At 45.8% G+C, this 15,047-nt stretch overlaps 1 protein-coding gene across 3 annotated transcripts in view; it reads right to left on the bottom strand.

Moving 5' to 3' along the window:
* Positions 1-15,047, bottom strand: part of DAB1 (DAB adaptor protein 1) — a 721,580-nt gene that overhangs the window by 19,729 nt on the left and 686,804 nt on the right. The window contains exons 13-15 of one of the 3 annotated variants that reach the window (XM_066594781.1): positions 14,522-14,575; positions 11,278-11,340; positions 744-852 (exon numbers count right to left, since the gene is read on the bottom strand). In XM_066594781.1, the coding sequence (XP_066450878.1) occupies positions 744-852; positions 11,278-11,340; positions 14,522-14,575 (226 nt within the window). The remainder of the gene's footprint in view (positions 1-743; positions 853-11,277; positions 11,341-14,521; positions 14,576-15,047) is intronic. The other 2 variants (XM_066594782.1, XM_066594784.1) reach the window with 2 other exon arrangements.

Raw genomic sequence — 15,047 nt, 5'->3', positions numbered from 1 at the left:
TAGAAATGATGAGGAATACAGGTATTTATCCATAGGATAGTTGACTGGCAGGGGTCTCACCGCTGAGACCCCCACCGATCCTGAGAATGTGAATTCTGTGCCCCCCTCCTTCTCACTGTGGGCTCACTGCACCCCTGCATTGAATGGAGTGGTAGTCCCCATGTGCAGTGCCGCTTCCATTCCTCTTGAATGGGACTGTCAGTAATAGCCGAGCGCTTGTACTCAGATATTTCCATCAGTCCCATTGAAATGAATGGAGCGGTGCCATGCAAGCAATCTCACATCATTGTAGGTGGGTACAGTGAAAAGAAGAGGGGGACATAGAACCCCCGTTCTCAGGAACGGTGGGGGTCTTAGCAGTGAGGCCTCACTTTTATTGTGGTACATACAACCCCTTTAACTAAAATCCCGCAATCCAGCCTATAATGCTGATTATCCAGACCGGTCACCTTGCATGCGGGTGACTGTAGGGATGACATCTACGTGCCTCTCCTGTCAGATGTAGCACCCACAGACCTGACATACTGGACATGTTGTGGTGAGCAGATTGTACTCTGCCAGCAGGACAGATAGGATGACATGACCCAGGTCTCCTCTAGTGCTGCCCTTCACCCCCTGCCTTCTGCTGCCACAAGGACCTTCCCCTCCAGGATATATGAGGTCCGTGTAGCCGCAGTAAGACCACCGCTCCCCCTATTCCATATCATTGTGTGCTTCCAAAATAGACAAGGGCCTTTTGTCACCTGATGGCAGAGCAACGGGATTGTAAGAAAGGGGTCCGAACATAGGAGCAATGGCTGGGTGGAGCTGGGTGGGATATTTCATAAAGGCATCACCTGGAGTCGCCGGGGTCTACAAGACAAATCAACAGGGAGAAGATTTGGTTACAAGGATCATAAGGCATCAATACAGGAAAAGAGACAGTATATAAGATATCCAAATCATGGCATCTACAGCAAACGTCCTTTAATCCAGCACTCAGGGCATCAATAGTCTGTCGCTTCTTGGGCTACGGGCACCGCAGCGACTCGCATCCAACAGAACAAGGCCGCCGACTGAAGTACACGGACGCAGCATATTGGCCAGTCGTACGTCTCATCCGTGAGACGGACAGGAATGGGACGCACTACGAGTTCTTGTAACGCAGCCCACCATATATATATATAGCCCCAAAGGCTTATTGAATATGCATGTATCAAGTGTTCACCCATACATGTGGGTGTGGTTTAGCCGTACGTGTTCTTCCCCGGCGTCTTCTCTCAACCTGAGGCTTTATTCACACTAGCGATTTTACGCGCCTCTTTATCCACGTTTTTACATCGGACGAAAATCGTGAGCCGCTGAAGCATCGGCTTCCGATGTATTCGTGCAGATGACCAATTTTGAGCCACATGAAAAGGGCGCACCGGAAAAAGGAGCGGATGCAAAATCGGCGACCAAATTTATACGCTGCTGGAAGAGATGGGTTTTGCTCTAACATGGCTGCCAGAAACCGCGCCACATCTGTCCAGGGTTCATTGTAGTGAATGGGCTGAGCTGTAATGCCACACACAACCTGTGGCGCTCATTCTAGAAGGCAGCCATGTTTTTCTGATCCCGCACAGCCCTTTTTTTATCTTTCCATTAATCCGGAAGGTGTGATCATCCATTAGATTTTGGATTATGCCGGATTAAAGGAATTTTCCTGTAAATTGCCAAGTAATTATTATACACATATTATAACACATATTATAATACACCATGACAGATGCTTTATACAACAAGTGCGCAGGACGCCCCTCCGTGAGCTGGAGAGCCCTTGCCAAGCAGCTGCCCTCGTTGGGGTCCTATAATGAGTATCCTTAATCCATTGTGGAGTCTGCAGTTAGAATAGGTTATGACAAAACTTCTTATGTTCCCAGTGATGGACCCTGCAGAGACCCCCGGGAGCCCCACTTACACCAGCTGACTAGTAGACCATCGGCTTGGCCGGTAATTTACCCTAGAGGCCGGTGGCGGTATTTTAATTACCTAGTATGAGCACCGCCGCCGGCAGCAGTGCATGAAATGAACCAAAAGCGCACAATTCTCGTTTGGCGTTCAGTCGTCGACTCGCGTTCAGACCGAACGATTATTGTTCACTTTCACTTGTTTGAATGATACCAGGGCGAGACAAAAAATATCCGCACTATTAAAATGCCTGTTGACTGCACCGTCTTGTCAATGCCTTCCATTGTAGCCCTCTCTCCCCCCCAGTTACTGACGAATGTAGCACGTCTGTTAATTTGTGACTGTAGTACAGGGAAAAATGGCCGCCCCACTTGCGATTTGAGCGAAAAAGAAGAGCGGCGTGCAGTGATTCGTTTTTTCGTGATCCCAGGGTGATATTTTTCGACGTCATGCGCAGTATAGAGGAAGGCGGAGAAGTGTGTAAGAACGGGTAGAGAGGCTCAAGGAGGGTGGCACAAGTATCAGCCATGAAGAATAGCCGGGCGCCCGTCCTCGTCCACCGCGGATGACATTGAAAATTTGGACCGATACTCTAACGAAGGTGAAAGTTTCTTAAAGCGAACCATTACTGGTGAGGAGACACGGATTCATCACTACAAGCCTGACACAGCGGGGCATTCGTGGCTCGCAGCTCAGCCGAAAACATTTTTTAATGAGGAATACAAATGCTTGTTGACAGATGGACAAAATGTATCGAAAAGCAGGGAGATTAGGTCAAAAATAATGGCAGAAATGTATTAAACCCGGCATTTTCTGCGCCGGGCTTAGTAAGATTTCCCCCAGCATGTGGCGCTCTGAACACGTGACGAGGCACACGCTTCTTCATGCATTCTGCACATTCCCGGCTCCTTCTGAGAAATGAGCAGGCATACATTTCTGGTATAATCTATGTCAGATTCTGGGGTAAATTTCACATAAATCTGTCGATCTGGGGGAAACCCCACCCACATTTCAAAAAAGTGGCAGGGCCGATGCAGAAGGAAGAAAAGTCACGAAATGTTGTGGTTTTGTTCGCCAGAATACCGGCCTTTCATAAATGTCCTCCAATGGATTTCTGAAAGTTGATTAAAATAAATTCTACAGCCAGAGTGCGGATAATATTTGACTCACCCTCGTGGAAGTGTTAAGAGGTTTCTTTATGTCAGTTAACAAAATCTAAATCACATCAATGTTTACGGTGACCGTCCTTAACCTTCACGCCAGCATCAGTTCTTCTGGGGACACTTGTGCAGAGTCAGGGATTTTGAAGGATTGTAATCGGGTGTATGATTAACCAGTTATAGCAGGTGATAATGATCATCATTTTTACATATAGGTTAAGTTGAAACACAGCGTGGGAGTGCAGTATACAGAGTGGCCTGCAGAGGCCTAGAAATGGGCAGTCTGGTACTGCAGAGAGGGTTAACACCGTGGGTGTGGCAGAAAGTAATATAAAAAGATTAGTTCCTGCCACACTCAGAGGAGAGAAAACCGGTTGCTAGCCAGAGAGGCGGTGATAGGGACTTGGAGGTCAGGTTTGGACCAGTTTGGGAGCTGTCACCCAGTCTGAAAAAGGAGGATGCCTTCTAGATGCCCCGGGAAGGGCTAGTGATAGGGACCCTGTGGGTTTGTGAACCCTTATTTATGGGCTTTGTGTTGCATGCTGTGCACACACGTTTTGCTGTGCTATAACTTTGAATGAAAGTACAGGTGTCTGGAGTGATGTCTACGTGTGTGTTGTTTATTTCCGGTCTGAGAGGACAGTGATCAGCAGGCAGGTAACCCAAATTGCCACAACAGTCATTAACTGAAACAGAAAAAGCTGTGTAGGAGGCTTAAAAGTGGGTGAGGACTTCTGCTACACAGTTGACCTTGGTGAAGACAGGTCATAAACCATGGCAAGACTGCTCTTGACTGGTACTGCTTTCCACCATGCTTCACTGCTGTCTGCAGACACTCATTATTGTACTGATCTCCAGCCCTTCACTGCTGCCTGCAGACACTCATTATTGTACCGCTCTCTACCATGCTTTACTGCTGCCTGCCGACACTCATTATTGTACCGCTCTCCCACCATGCTTCACTGCTGCCTGCAGACACTCATTATTGTACCGCTCTCCACCATGCTTCACTGCTGCTTGCAGACACTTATTATTGTACCGCTCTCCCACCATGCTTCACTGCTGCTTGCAGACACTCATTATTGTACCGCTCTCCACCATGCTTCACTGCTGCCTGCAGACATTCATTATTGTACCGCTCGCTACCATGCTTTACTGCTGCCTGCAGATACTCATTATTGTATCGCTCTCCACCATGCTTCACTGCTGCTTGCAGACACTTATTATTGTATTGCTCTCCCACCATGCTTCACTGCTGCTTGCAGACACTCATTATTGTACCACACTCCCACCATGCTTCACTGCTGCTTGCAGACACTCATTATTGTACCGCTCTCCCACCATGCTTCACTGCTGCTTGCAGACACTCATTATTGTACCGCTCTCCCACCATGCTTCACTGCTGCTTGCAGACACTCATTATTGTACCGCTCTCCCACCATGCTTCACTGCTGCCTGCAGACACTCATTATTGTACTGCTCTCCACCATGCTTCACTGCTGCCTGCAGACACTCATTATTGTACTGCTCTCCACCATGCTTCACTGCTGCCTGCAGACACTCATTATTGTACTGCTCTCCACCATGCTTCACTGCTGCCTGCAGACACTCATTATTGTACTGCTCTCCACCATGCTTCTCTGCTGCCTGCAGACACTCATTATTGTACTGCTCTCCATCACGCTTCACTGCTGCCTGCAGACACTCATTATTGTATCGCTCTCCACCATGCTTCACTGCTGCCTGCAGACACTCATTATCGTATCGCTCTCCACCATGCTTCACTGCTGCCTGCAGACACTCATTATCGTATCGCTCTCCATCAGGCTTCACTGCTGCCTGCAGACACTCATTATTGTATCGCTCTCCACCATGCTTCACTGCTGCCTGCAGATACTCAATATTGTGCCACTCTCAATGCAATGTTCTCATGCACAGTTGAGTCTGTTTGCCTTCTTTCTACGTGGAATGTATGGCTTTAAGGGCACAATTTTTTCATGAAGGACACTTCTGGACAGATTTTTCAGAGCAGTAGACGGATATACTTTAGTCCCACTGTTTTCTGCCAATTCTGAGTGGAAGAGACTGCTGGACATCTGCTAATTTCAAAGGTAAGTAAGCATGATGTGTCTTTCATCTGCTACAGCAAGTTCCTCGGCCGACCGCGGTGTCTACGTTCCTCGGCCGACCGCGGTGTCTACGTTCCTCAACGTTGCCTGTTTCTTTGTGCTTCTTCAAAAGAGCTTGAACTGCACATCTAGAAACCCCAGTCTGCTTTGAACTCTTTGCCTGGGAGAAACCTTGCTGATGCAGTATATCTACCTTGTTGCTGTGCTCAGTCTTGCCACGGTGTATGACCTGTGACATGAAACTGTCTTCCATAACCTCCCCTTTTATCAGAGTTTGGTGTTCCTCACCCAGTTTTAAGCCTCCTACGCAGCTCTTTCTCTTTCAATTAATGATTGTATTTCAACCTACATATGAGAATGATGATTATTATTACCTGATTGGTATAATTGGTTAATCACACACCTGACTGTAGTCCTTCAAAATCCCTGACTGTGTGCACGTGTCCCTAGAAGAACTGTTGTTGTTGTAAAGGTAAATGGCGGTCACGCCAAATATTGATGGGATTTACATTTCTCTTTTGCAATTTATTAACCCTTTCCAATCCAATTTTGGATTCAGGGTTTCCTAAAAGACTTTCTCTTTTTGCTGTTGTACAACAGTGCCATCTGCTGGCTAAAGCTAGTGTGTGTGCGCCAGAGTTGCTCCGACAGCAGAGTGGCTGGCAATAGACGGTAAGAATACCCTGTAGGACATCTTCTGACATTGGAGCTGTACAAGCTTCAATCAGAATGTAGGAAGACATCAGACGGTGGATTGGAAAGGGTTAATTGACAAAAATGCACTATTGACACAACTATTTGTGAAAGCATCTCTTACGTTGCAGCCTTTTTTACACACCTGCCTAAAACTTTTGCGCAGTGCTGTATAAAGCACAAGGCGCCTCTGCCCTTGACGCACTCATGGCGCCGGCTGTATCATCGCCTTCCGTGCTCTTCCAGTGATTTCATTTAATTATCCATTTTCATCCTCTCTAAACAACTGCAGTTAATCAGACAGCTGCCCGCGGCCCTAATTTATTCCCCAGGCTCACATATGCCAAAATGTTTTATTACGGGAAGAAAAGAGCAATAATATTAAGCAATTTTCAGTGCACAAATGTCAACACCAGTCGAAAAGTTACCCCATGACATATTATACGTGAGCCTGGAGGATCGGTGGGGGGGTTACATGGTTTGTACTTTGATCCCAAGGATTAACAAACCTATCAGTGACAACACCGGGCTATGATGAGGGTGGAAGGGTTAAATCCGCCTGTACTGAGGACGTTGTCATCAGCCACACAGATCCGTTTAGAGGGGATTCTAGGTTTTGGGGTACCCTGCATGGCATTGTTTTATATATAGGGGTTCTATTAGGTGGTACTGTGGCTCCAACCCCCTACAGGTAGTGAACGGTGTCTGATCACAGAGCAGACAGGAACATGACAAGATAGCAGCAGAAAATGGGAATTACTAAATATTTCGAACACTAGATGGAGCTGTAGAGTAGTGCACTACATGTGTCAGAATAAGGCCCAATGTCAACGGGTGGAACTGAATTGCGGAATCCGTGCCCCGCAGTTCAAGCCGCCCATAGACAATCATGGGCGCCCAAAGCTGAATTTAAGCATGACATTGAAGTCGGTGGAAGGCATCTGATATGCGGCCTGCCCGTAGCTGACACTGCAAACGGGCCATGGATCTGTGAGAAAGCAGGGGATTTAACCAAAAAAAAACCTCCACTGTACATGTGCGGTGGTGCGCCAACCGGCGTGCCCACCCGCATCCACAGTGGAGAAGATGGAAGATCTGCACAGCCACGAAGAGGGTCCGGACAGGTAAGTAATGTCCTCTTGGCGCGGGCAGGGTGGGATTCCGGTGCGGGTTCCCACCTGTGGAATCCGACCTGCCCATGTACATGAGGCCTAAAAGTACAGCACTCCATGTGGTCCTAGATGGTATTACATATTAAATTTAAAGGTGTTTCCTAGTTTTAGATTTTCCGCTGCGTGAAAGCGCTCAACCAGCTGGCCAAGAGAGCGCATACAGTGCGAATTCCGCCCAGGCACTTTTATGCCAGCCAGAAAAGATAGTCCTGGAACTGACTTTTTCAGACGTAACACGGCCGTTGCCATAGACTCCTATAGGAGCCTATGACAGCTACAGAAGAAGGGAGGTGGGAGGGAGCTTAGCAGCATGACTGCTGAACTCCCTCCCTCTTCCCTTCCCCTCTCGGCCCCTTGCCGGCTGTCTGCAATGGGAGCGAGCAGGACGGGGAAAGAGTTAGTGCGCTAAAGCCCCATGCCCTCTCCTTGCCGACAGCTCTCATAGGCTGGAGAGGAGATGGGGAGGGACTAAATCTGCTAAGGTCCCGCCCCCTCCCCTTGTCGTAAGCTGGCAAGGGGCAGAGAGGGGGTGGGAATTTTGCAGAGCTTAACTTCCACCCGATGGTATTCTGAAGCTGCAGCGGCGTATATGTGCCATCTGAACGGGCGTTTAAACGGAAGTTGCAGCGGCGTGGGCTTAGTCACGGCTGCCTCTCATTCACGCGATTTTCGGCCGTGCTTTGGCTGTTACATGGCCGGCCGCAAAACTTCATGCCTGTGTGAAAGAGCCCTTAGACAGACGTATTTCCATTTGTGCACAAAACCCATAGATTTAATTAATTTCGTTCTCATGCCCACTTTTTGCACCAAGGGCTTCAAAGAAGTCTATGGAAGATACGCAAAAGTGCGCATAAAATTCAAGAACATGCGCAATAAGCTGCACAATTCCGTGAAAAAGAGAGCGCATCTGGAATCTGGACCTCAATTGGCTAAATAACCTTTTAAATCAGGGTGTGGATGTGTCGTGCACGCATACGAACAGGGCCTGTGTGCGCAAAAAATTACAATATGATGCACCGATACGCACGCTAATCAAGCTTGTTCACTGCACAAATACGTTGCACTGAGGCGAATGTAATTGTACGCATGTGGGGAGACCTCTGAAGATCCTTGTCCAGAAGCAAGAGTAGAGAGTAGCTTCAAAGAAGCCGAGACCACCCCTTAGTTGGCGTGTGTTAGCGGTTTCATACAGCCAGCTCCATCACAGTCATGTCATTTCTGCTGACCGTAGCATCTTAGCAGCTACCATAGCTGGAGAGGAGGCCGATCCAGGGTCCCATCAGCTCCCCCAATAGGCAATCGCAGGGTGGTGATGGGTTCCCATGATAGTTCTGGGGCTAGTGAATTTCAGCCTATTCAGTCCTGCCTGTTCCAGGACAATATACTGCAATTCAGAAGTACAGAAGTATTGCAGTATATTGCACGAGCAAGTTCTCTAATGGAGGGCTAAAAAGAAAAAAAGTTGTAAATACGTTTAATAAAGTTGTGTTTAAATAATACAAAAAATATTCAAAGTTCACATTAAAAATCCTAACAGTGAAGAAAAAACATAATTGTCATCGCGGCGCCCGTAAACGTCTGAAATATGAAATATTGCATGGGTTATCATGCATGGTGAATGGCGGAAGAAAAAAACACATAATGCCAGAATTGCAATTTTTTTTGGTCACTCGAAAGACACTTGAATAAAAACAATCAAGGAGTCATGAACACCCCATAACGGTATATATATGTATACTATATACTTAGTACTACTAAACACCGCAGCTCACCAGCTCTGTCCATGCAAGCAGTGAAAAGTTATGGAGTTCAGAAAGTGACGAGGATTAAGATTATTTTTTTTCTATGTTTTTTTTTAAAGTAATAAAATATAATAAAAACTACATAAATTGGGTACGGACCCACAGAATACGGCCAGCATGTCACTTATACTGCACTGTAAATTCTGTAAAAAAACCAGAAGCCCACGCCCCAAAAAAAGTCACAATTGTGCTTTCCATTTCACCTCACTAAGAATTTTTTTTTACATTTTGCCCCCCGTTAGATGGTAACATTGAAAAATACAACTTGTTCCACAAAAAAACAAGCCCTGCTGCGGCTGTGTCCACAGAAAAATAAATAAACTCACTCTGGAGGACTAAATACATCCTTGCACGGATTGAATAGGCCATTGTTTTCAAAGAGAATTGTGTAATACCTCATTTCTCCTGTGGTGGTGCTAAAGTGGAATTGAACACCTGCTACTAGATTCCCCCAAAGATCACAAGTGATTGCTGGAAGATGCAGTAATGGGACACCCTGTGACCAGCTTATCTTCCAAAGGGATTGTAGGTAAGGTAAAGTCCCCTGGTGCAAGCACCGAGTCATGACTGACTCCAAGCGTGAGGTCACATTGTGACGTTTTCTTGGCAGACTGTTTTTGCGGGGTGGCTTGCATTGCCTTCCTCGGTCATCTTTATCCCTCAGCAAGCTGGATACTCATCTTACTGACCTCAGAAGGCTGAGTCAACCTTGAGCCGATTACCTGAACCAAGCGGGAATTGAACTCGCAACCTTCAGGTCGTGAGCGAGAGTTTAGGACTGCATTTCTGCTGTACAAGGCAGGTAATCTCCTAAACAAGCAGCCCACCAAGTAAGGGCTCTTTTACACGGGCCAATAAATCCTTCATATTTCCACACCGAGCTTGAATCTGAATAATTATCCTTCAGTGTATCTGCAGCCCCGATTGAACAACGAACAAGGACGGGTTTGCCTCTCCTTCATCGATCAGTTTCTGCATGCAGAAAACTGAAAGACGGATCGTCCCGTGTAAACAGGCAGTGGCTCACTTATGAACAACTGCCTGTTTACTGTGAATGGAGTCTGACGGGCCCGACCGATCCCCGACCCGCTCCCCCTCCATTCACTGAGTGATTCCCAATTCTGTATAAAAGGGTCCTAAGCAGGGTGGGACAAACATGAATTTTGCCTTGGAATTCCCCTTTCATATCAGTCAGTGTCTTACAGTATTGTTACAATGTATTGAAGTGATGTCACACTGTGCAACAATGAAACAAATGAGGCCACGCCCCATCCACCCAAACTCTGCCCAGAAATCCAATTATCAGAGATTACAGAATTTTCTGGATTTTTTTTCTGTTTGGTGAGGTAATTTGGGGCCTGCTGTATTCATCTTTTTAATACACGGTACAATAGTCTTCCACCTCTAGAGGTCATCAGATTGGCCTGCATTACTAATCTCCGTGACATAGATTGTTCTTGTCAGTGCAACATGTTTAGAAAGAACATTTGAAACTCGCTTTTCATGATTTCTCAGCTTTTAAGAAATTAAAAAAAAACTTAAATATTGAAAACATGCTGTTTGCCTAAATATTCAGTATAGCAATCTAGTAGACGGTAGAGCCACCTTATAGCGCATGTTGTAATGTATATTAAAAAAACTAAATTCTAAAACCCTGCAGTTCTCACACCGACCACTAGGCCTTATAACAGTCTGACACTTCCAGTTCTGTAGAGAAAATGTCTCAGCTATCATTATAAATAACACAGGATCCACCAATCACAATAGGTGATAGTTACAGCACACCACCTCCCCTCCCTGCACAGGTCATAGAACACTTTCCCATAGAAGTCAATGGGTCCTCCCCTGTCCATTGTGTCTATGGCCTATAACGCTACTGTAAAGCATATCTCTTAACACTGTGAAATACAGCGTAGATGGCCATCATATAGAGACAGCAGAAAAAAAAGCTACAGCTGTCCCCTTTCAGCCTAACAAACTGTTACAACCAGAAAATAAAAACATTAAAAATTGCAAAATGTCGCACTACCTGCGGTAATTAGTAAAAGCGACATAGGTGACATATTCTCTTTAAGTCTCTTGTCCCCCCCCCTTTGGTCTCGTGCTCAACGTCATTATCCTACTAAAAGCTCAACTTTCTTCCAAGTTTTATTCTTAGTTTTCAGATTTACCCCGCAGACAGTTCATACTTCAATTTTAACAAGATGCCCGCCCCACTGAGGCGAAGCCACCCCCATACTTCACTGTCGGGGGCGCTTGACTTTTTTAGGGGTTTGAATACTTTTGCAGTTCACCATAGTCTACAGTTAAATGCCGCTGCGTTCCTTCATTGCGGTGACATTTCTACATGCATTTTGGTATGTTTCGCCTATAAAGGTAAAGTCATACTTACAGAGGGAGACGTTACGTCGGGCGGAGTAGACATATCCCCAAAAAGCGCTAATTGTGTTACAGCCTAAGAGGAAACAAAAAGGGGTAAAAGATAGAAAACATTACTGATTTCTTATGGGCACAATACAGCATCGTTCGCACATAATCAGTAATTACTATCAGGTCGAAAGTCATAACTTAAAGGAAAACTCCAATCATAGCGGCACTCGTGTGAATGACCCCCACCTCCAAGGGACAAATTAAATATACAAATCCATAATTTTCCTTATCTCCCATGGTGCATTTCCACATGCTATTCATTGTAATTGTCCAAGTCCTGGGTGGAGTTTGGTTGTCACATGACTGTGGGCACCGCCCCTGCTCAACTCAATTCTACAGTGAGAATAGGGTTAAACGGGTATTCTGGACATTTAACCCCTCGCACTACTGACCTGTCCTCAGGATAGGTCATCAATAGTTGATCGGTGGGCGTTTGCCACTTGGGACCCCCGGCGATCAAAGGCCCCCGAATACATTAGAGTTTAGTCATCCAATAATGGTGGAAATGGAAACTCTCTGCAAGTGGCTTAACTTTCCCCTATAGATGATGTCAGGCATTTAAACCTTGCAGTATTGATGTATCCTCAAAATAGGTCATCAACAGTTAATCAGCAGGGTCCACCATCCAGAACCATGGCGATCAGCTGACCTCAGCCCCTGCACTCAATCGGACGGATGTTGATGGGTCCATCTGCATTGGCGTCGGAAGTGCAATAGAAGGTATGGCTCTTATTGATTTCAATGGGAGTGAAGCCTTATATTATACTTCTAGCTCTGACCCTGGGGCAACCGATGCAGTGAGTGCGTGAGCTGAGATCAACTGATGGCTAGAGATGGTGGTCATCCATACTGCAAGGGGTTAAATGCCTGGAACACCCCTTTAACTGGTGGGGGGAAAAAATCAGCCCTTACAATGTGCAAACTAGACCGTAACAGTGATGAATGGGGGGTGTAAACTTTTTGACTGGAGTTTTCCTTTAATAGCAATCTGGAAAGGAAAATCGATTACAAAACACAATGATTCCAAGGATTTAGTCCACAGATAAAGCGTCGGGGGAAAATTACGGGTTTTCCTTTAGGTAAATTTTTCAGTGTTAGATTAAATTTTCATGCAGGACATCAAATCACACAAAGACAGCGAAAAACAAAAAAGGACCAATAACAGCCGCCCAATAGCAGAGGGAGTAGGACGTAAGCTTGCGGAGCTCCGTCTCTCCACGGGCCTCATAGCAGCGGCTCGGGCTGCCATTGTGGTACATAAGGTACATCCATGCAAATACAATGCCTAATATGGGCCTAGGTGTATGCAGAGGGTTCGGAGCTCCGTGTCAGAAAACTAGAGCTCTGACCTCTAAGGTGTATTTCGATATATTCTGAAATGTATCAGCACAAACATTTGCATCCGAGAATTCGCCTTGAAGCAGGGGTGTTAGACTCATTTTCATCGAGGGCCACATCAGCATTATGGTTGCCTTCAAAGGACTGATTTTAATTGTAGGACTGTATAGTAATAGTGACCCTCAAAGTGACCCCAGTTCAATGGTGACCCCCAATGTGGTCTCAGTAGTAATAGTGACCCTTAGAGTGACCTTTGTAGTAATAGTGACCCCCATAGTGGCCCTAGTAGGAATAGGGTTCCTCATAGTGGCTGCAGTAGTAATAGTGCCCCCTATAGTAGTAATAAGTGACTGCAGCATTTCAGAAAAAACAGACTTTAAAGTTTGACTCAGAATAGCGCTTCGAGTACAATTTGTGGGCCGCGACGGCCTTTCCCCGCCCCCAGCATGTTGACTGACAGTTCATACAAATGTAGAATCCAACAGCACTCATTCAAATAATAAAGGAAGAATGCATGCAAAGCCGTATGGGGTCAATGAACAAAAAACACCCCCAAGAGCTGACAGTTCATTTCCTATAGCAGGGAAAGTGCTGTCAGTCAACATGCTGCGGGCGGGGAGAGGCGTCACAGCCCACATTTTTGACTCGGAACTCGATTCCAAGTCAGAGCTTAAAGTATGTCTATTCTGAAATGCCACAGAGTAACACAAACACAAGAACACTGTGCATATCTGCCCCGGGTTCATGCTGCCTGAGGTTCACGAAGTGTGAATCCGGAGAAGAGGTTTCCTTTAAAGGCAATGGACACCTTGGCACAGATTTTTTTTTGGCTGACAATTTTTGCAGTAGCATTTAATTACAAATTTTGCACCGTTTGTTTTCTGCAGCTTCTACCTATCACTGTATGCAGAAACTGCAGACTGAGTCTCAATCAGATCAGTGAGTCTATGGTCTTATAAACACCAATCAGTGAGTTTGGACTGAGCGCTTAGTCCGCCTCTGCTCTCCTGCAAAAAGTTTATCTTAGTTGTGGTCATAAATTAGCTGGGCTGAAAACTAAAGGCACTTTACACGGGATCACAGGAGCTCGACACAGGAGTCATAGTCATTCAATGAATGGAGGCCGAGGATCCCAAGCAGCAGCCCCCATCGATAGGATGGGTCATCAATAGTTTAGTCCCAGAAAAGCCTGATAATAATATATTTTTCGCATTTTTGGACCACCCATGTGCCAATTCTGAAATGTATGCTGGCTATGAACTGGGGTAGACTTCAGTTATAACTATGCAGCTTTCTGATATAAATAATAGTAAATATGATGTACTGATAGCAGCCACGCCCCTTAATTCTAAGCTCCACCCACTTTAAAAAGTTTCTGGATCAGCAGAAACTTTTTAAAAGTTGCCGTTTTTTGCGCCAAAATTATGACTTTTATATGCCAGAATTCTGGCACAGCTGGATTCCCGAATTCCTACCAAAGTCTATTAGAACATTCCAGAAGTTTTCTTTACACAAGGATGAAGAATTATTTTCTGAAGACCCTACCGGCCCTTTAATCGTCTGATAGTGAATGTTGTGATATGGCAATGACAATGAAAGTGAATGTAAAGGCGCCGGTGTGACAGAATGGCAAGTGATAACTTCCTGTGCGCATCATTTAGTTGCCCCCATGTAATCTCCGTGACCCGATCCTTCATTCCATTCATCATTTTCCCTGATTAGCGATGATTTGGGTGATTACTGATAGCCAATAAGTATCTTCCCATTTATCATCGTACATGATTGTAATAATAGAAGATTATTTCCCGCGCTCATTAGACTTGCGCCTGATCACGTTAACCTAGCGCTGCTCTCGCGGACCCTCTTACCTCGATGGTATCAGATGGAATTTCATCAAAAGAGATTAAGTCTCCGTTCTGGAACTGCAAAGAATGACTGATGAGAATGAAATGAGCAACACAATCCGGTGTAATGATAATGAGCGCACGAATAGGAAGATGATGCATCGCAGGACGGGGCGGCGGAGCGCACACCTCAGGAATGTTAATGCTAATGAGGGGTAATGGGCGCCATTTATCACAGAGGAGACTGAGTGAGGGTAGAGGGTGACAAAGAGCCTTTCCTTGGAGCACTGATTCGCGTCACATGCTCAAAGGTCGTCGCTAAAGTCACCTGTCAAAATATATGCAAGTGGAGAAGGCTCCACTATGGAGATATAGGACAATCCACATACTGTACATCCATGCAGAGGAGATCTTAGATATTCTCAATGGTTGATTCCATCTGTGACTGAGTTGTATGGCTAAAGGGCATGATCACTGTACATTACATTACTTATCCTGTATTATACTCCGGAGCTGCACTCAATATTCTGCTGGTGGAGTCACTGTGTAC

The sequence above is a fragment of the Eleutherodactylus coqui genome, chromosome 3 (assembly GCF_035609145.1).
Source record: "Eleutherodactylus coqui strain aEleCoq1 chromosome 3, aEleCoq1.hap1, whole genome shotgun sequence".
NCBI classification, from domain to species: Eukaryota; Metazoa; Chordata; class Amphibia; order Anura; family Eleutherodactylidae; genus Eleutherodactylus; species Eleutherodactylus coqui.
The sequence above is the reverse complement of the archived record's forward strand: the minus strand, read 5'-3'. Positions and strand labels throughout refer to the sequence as shown.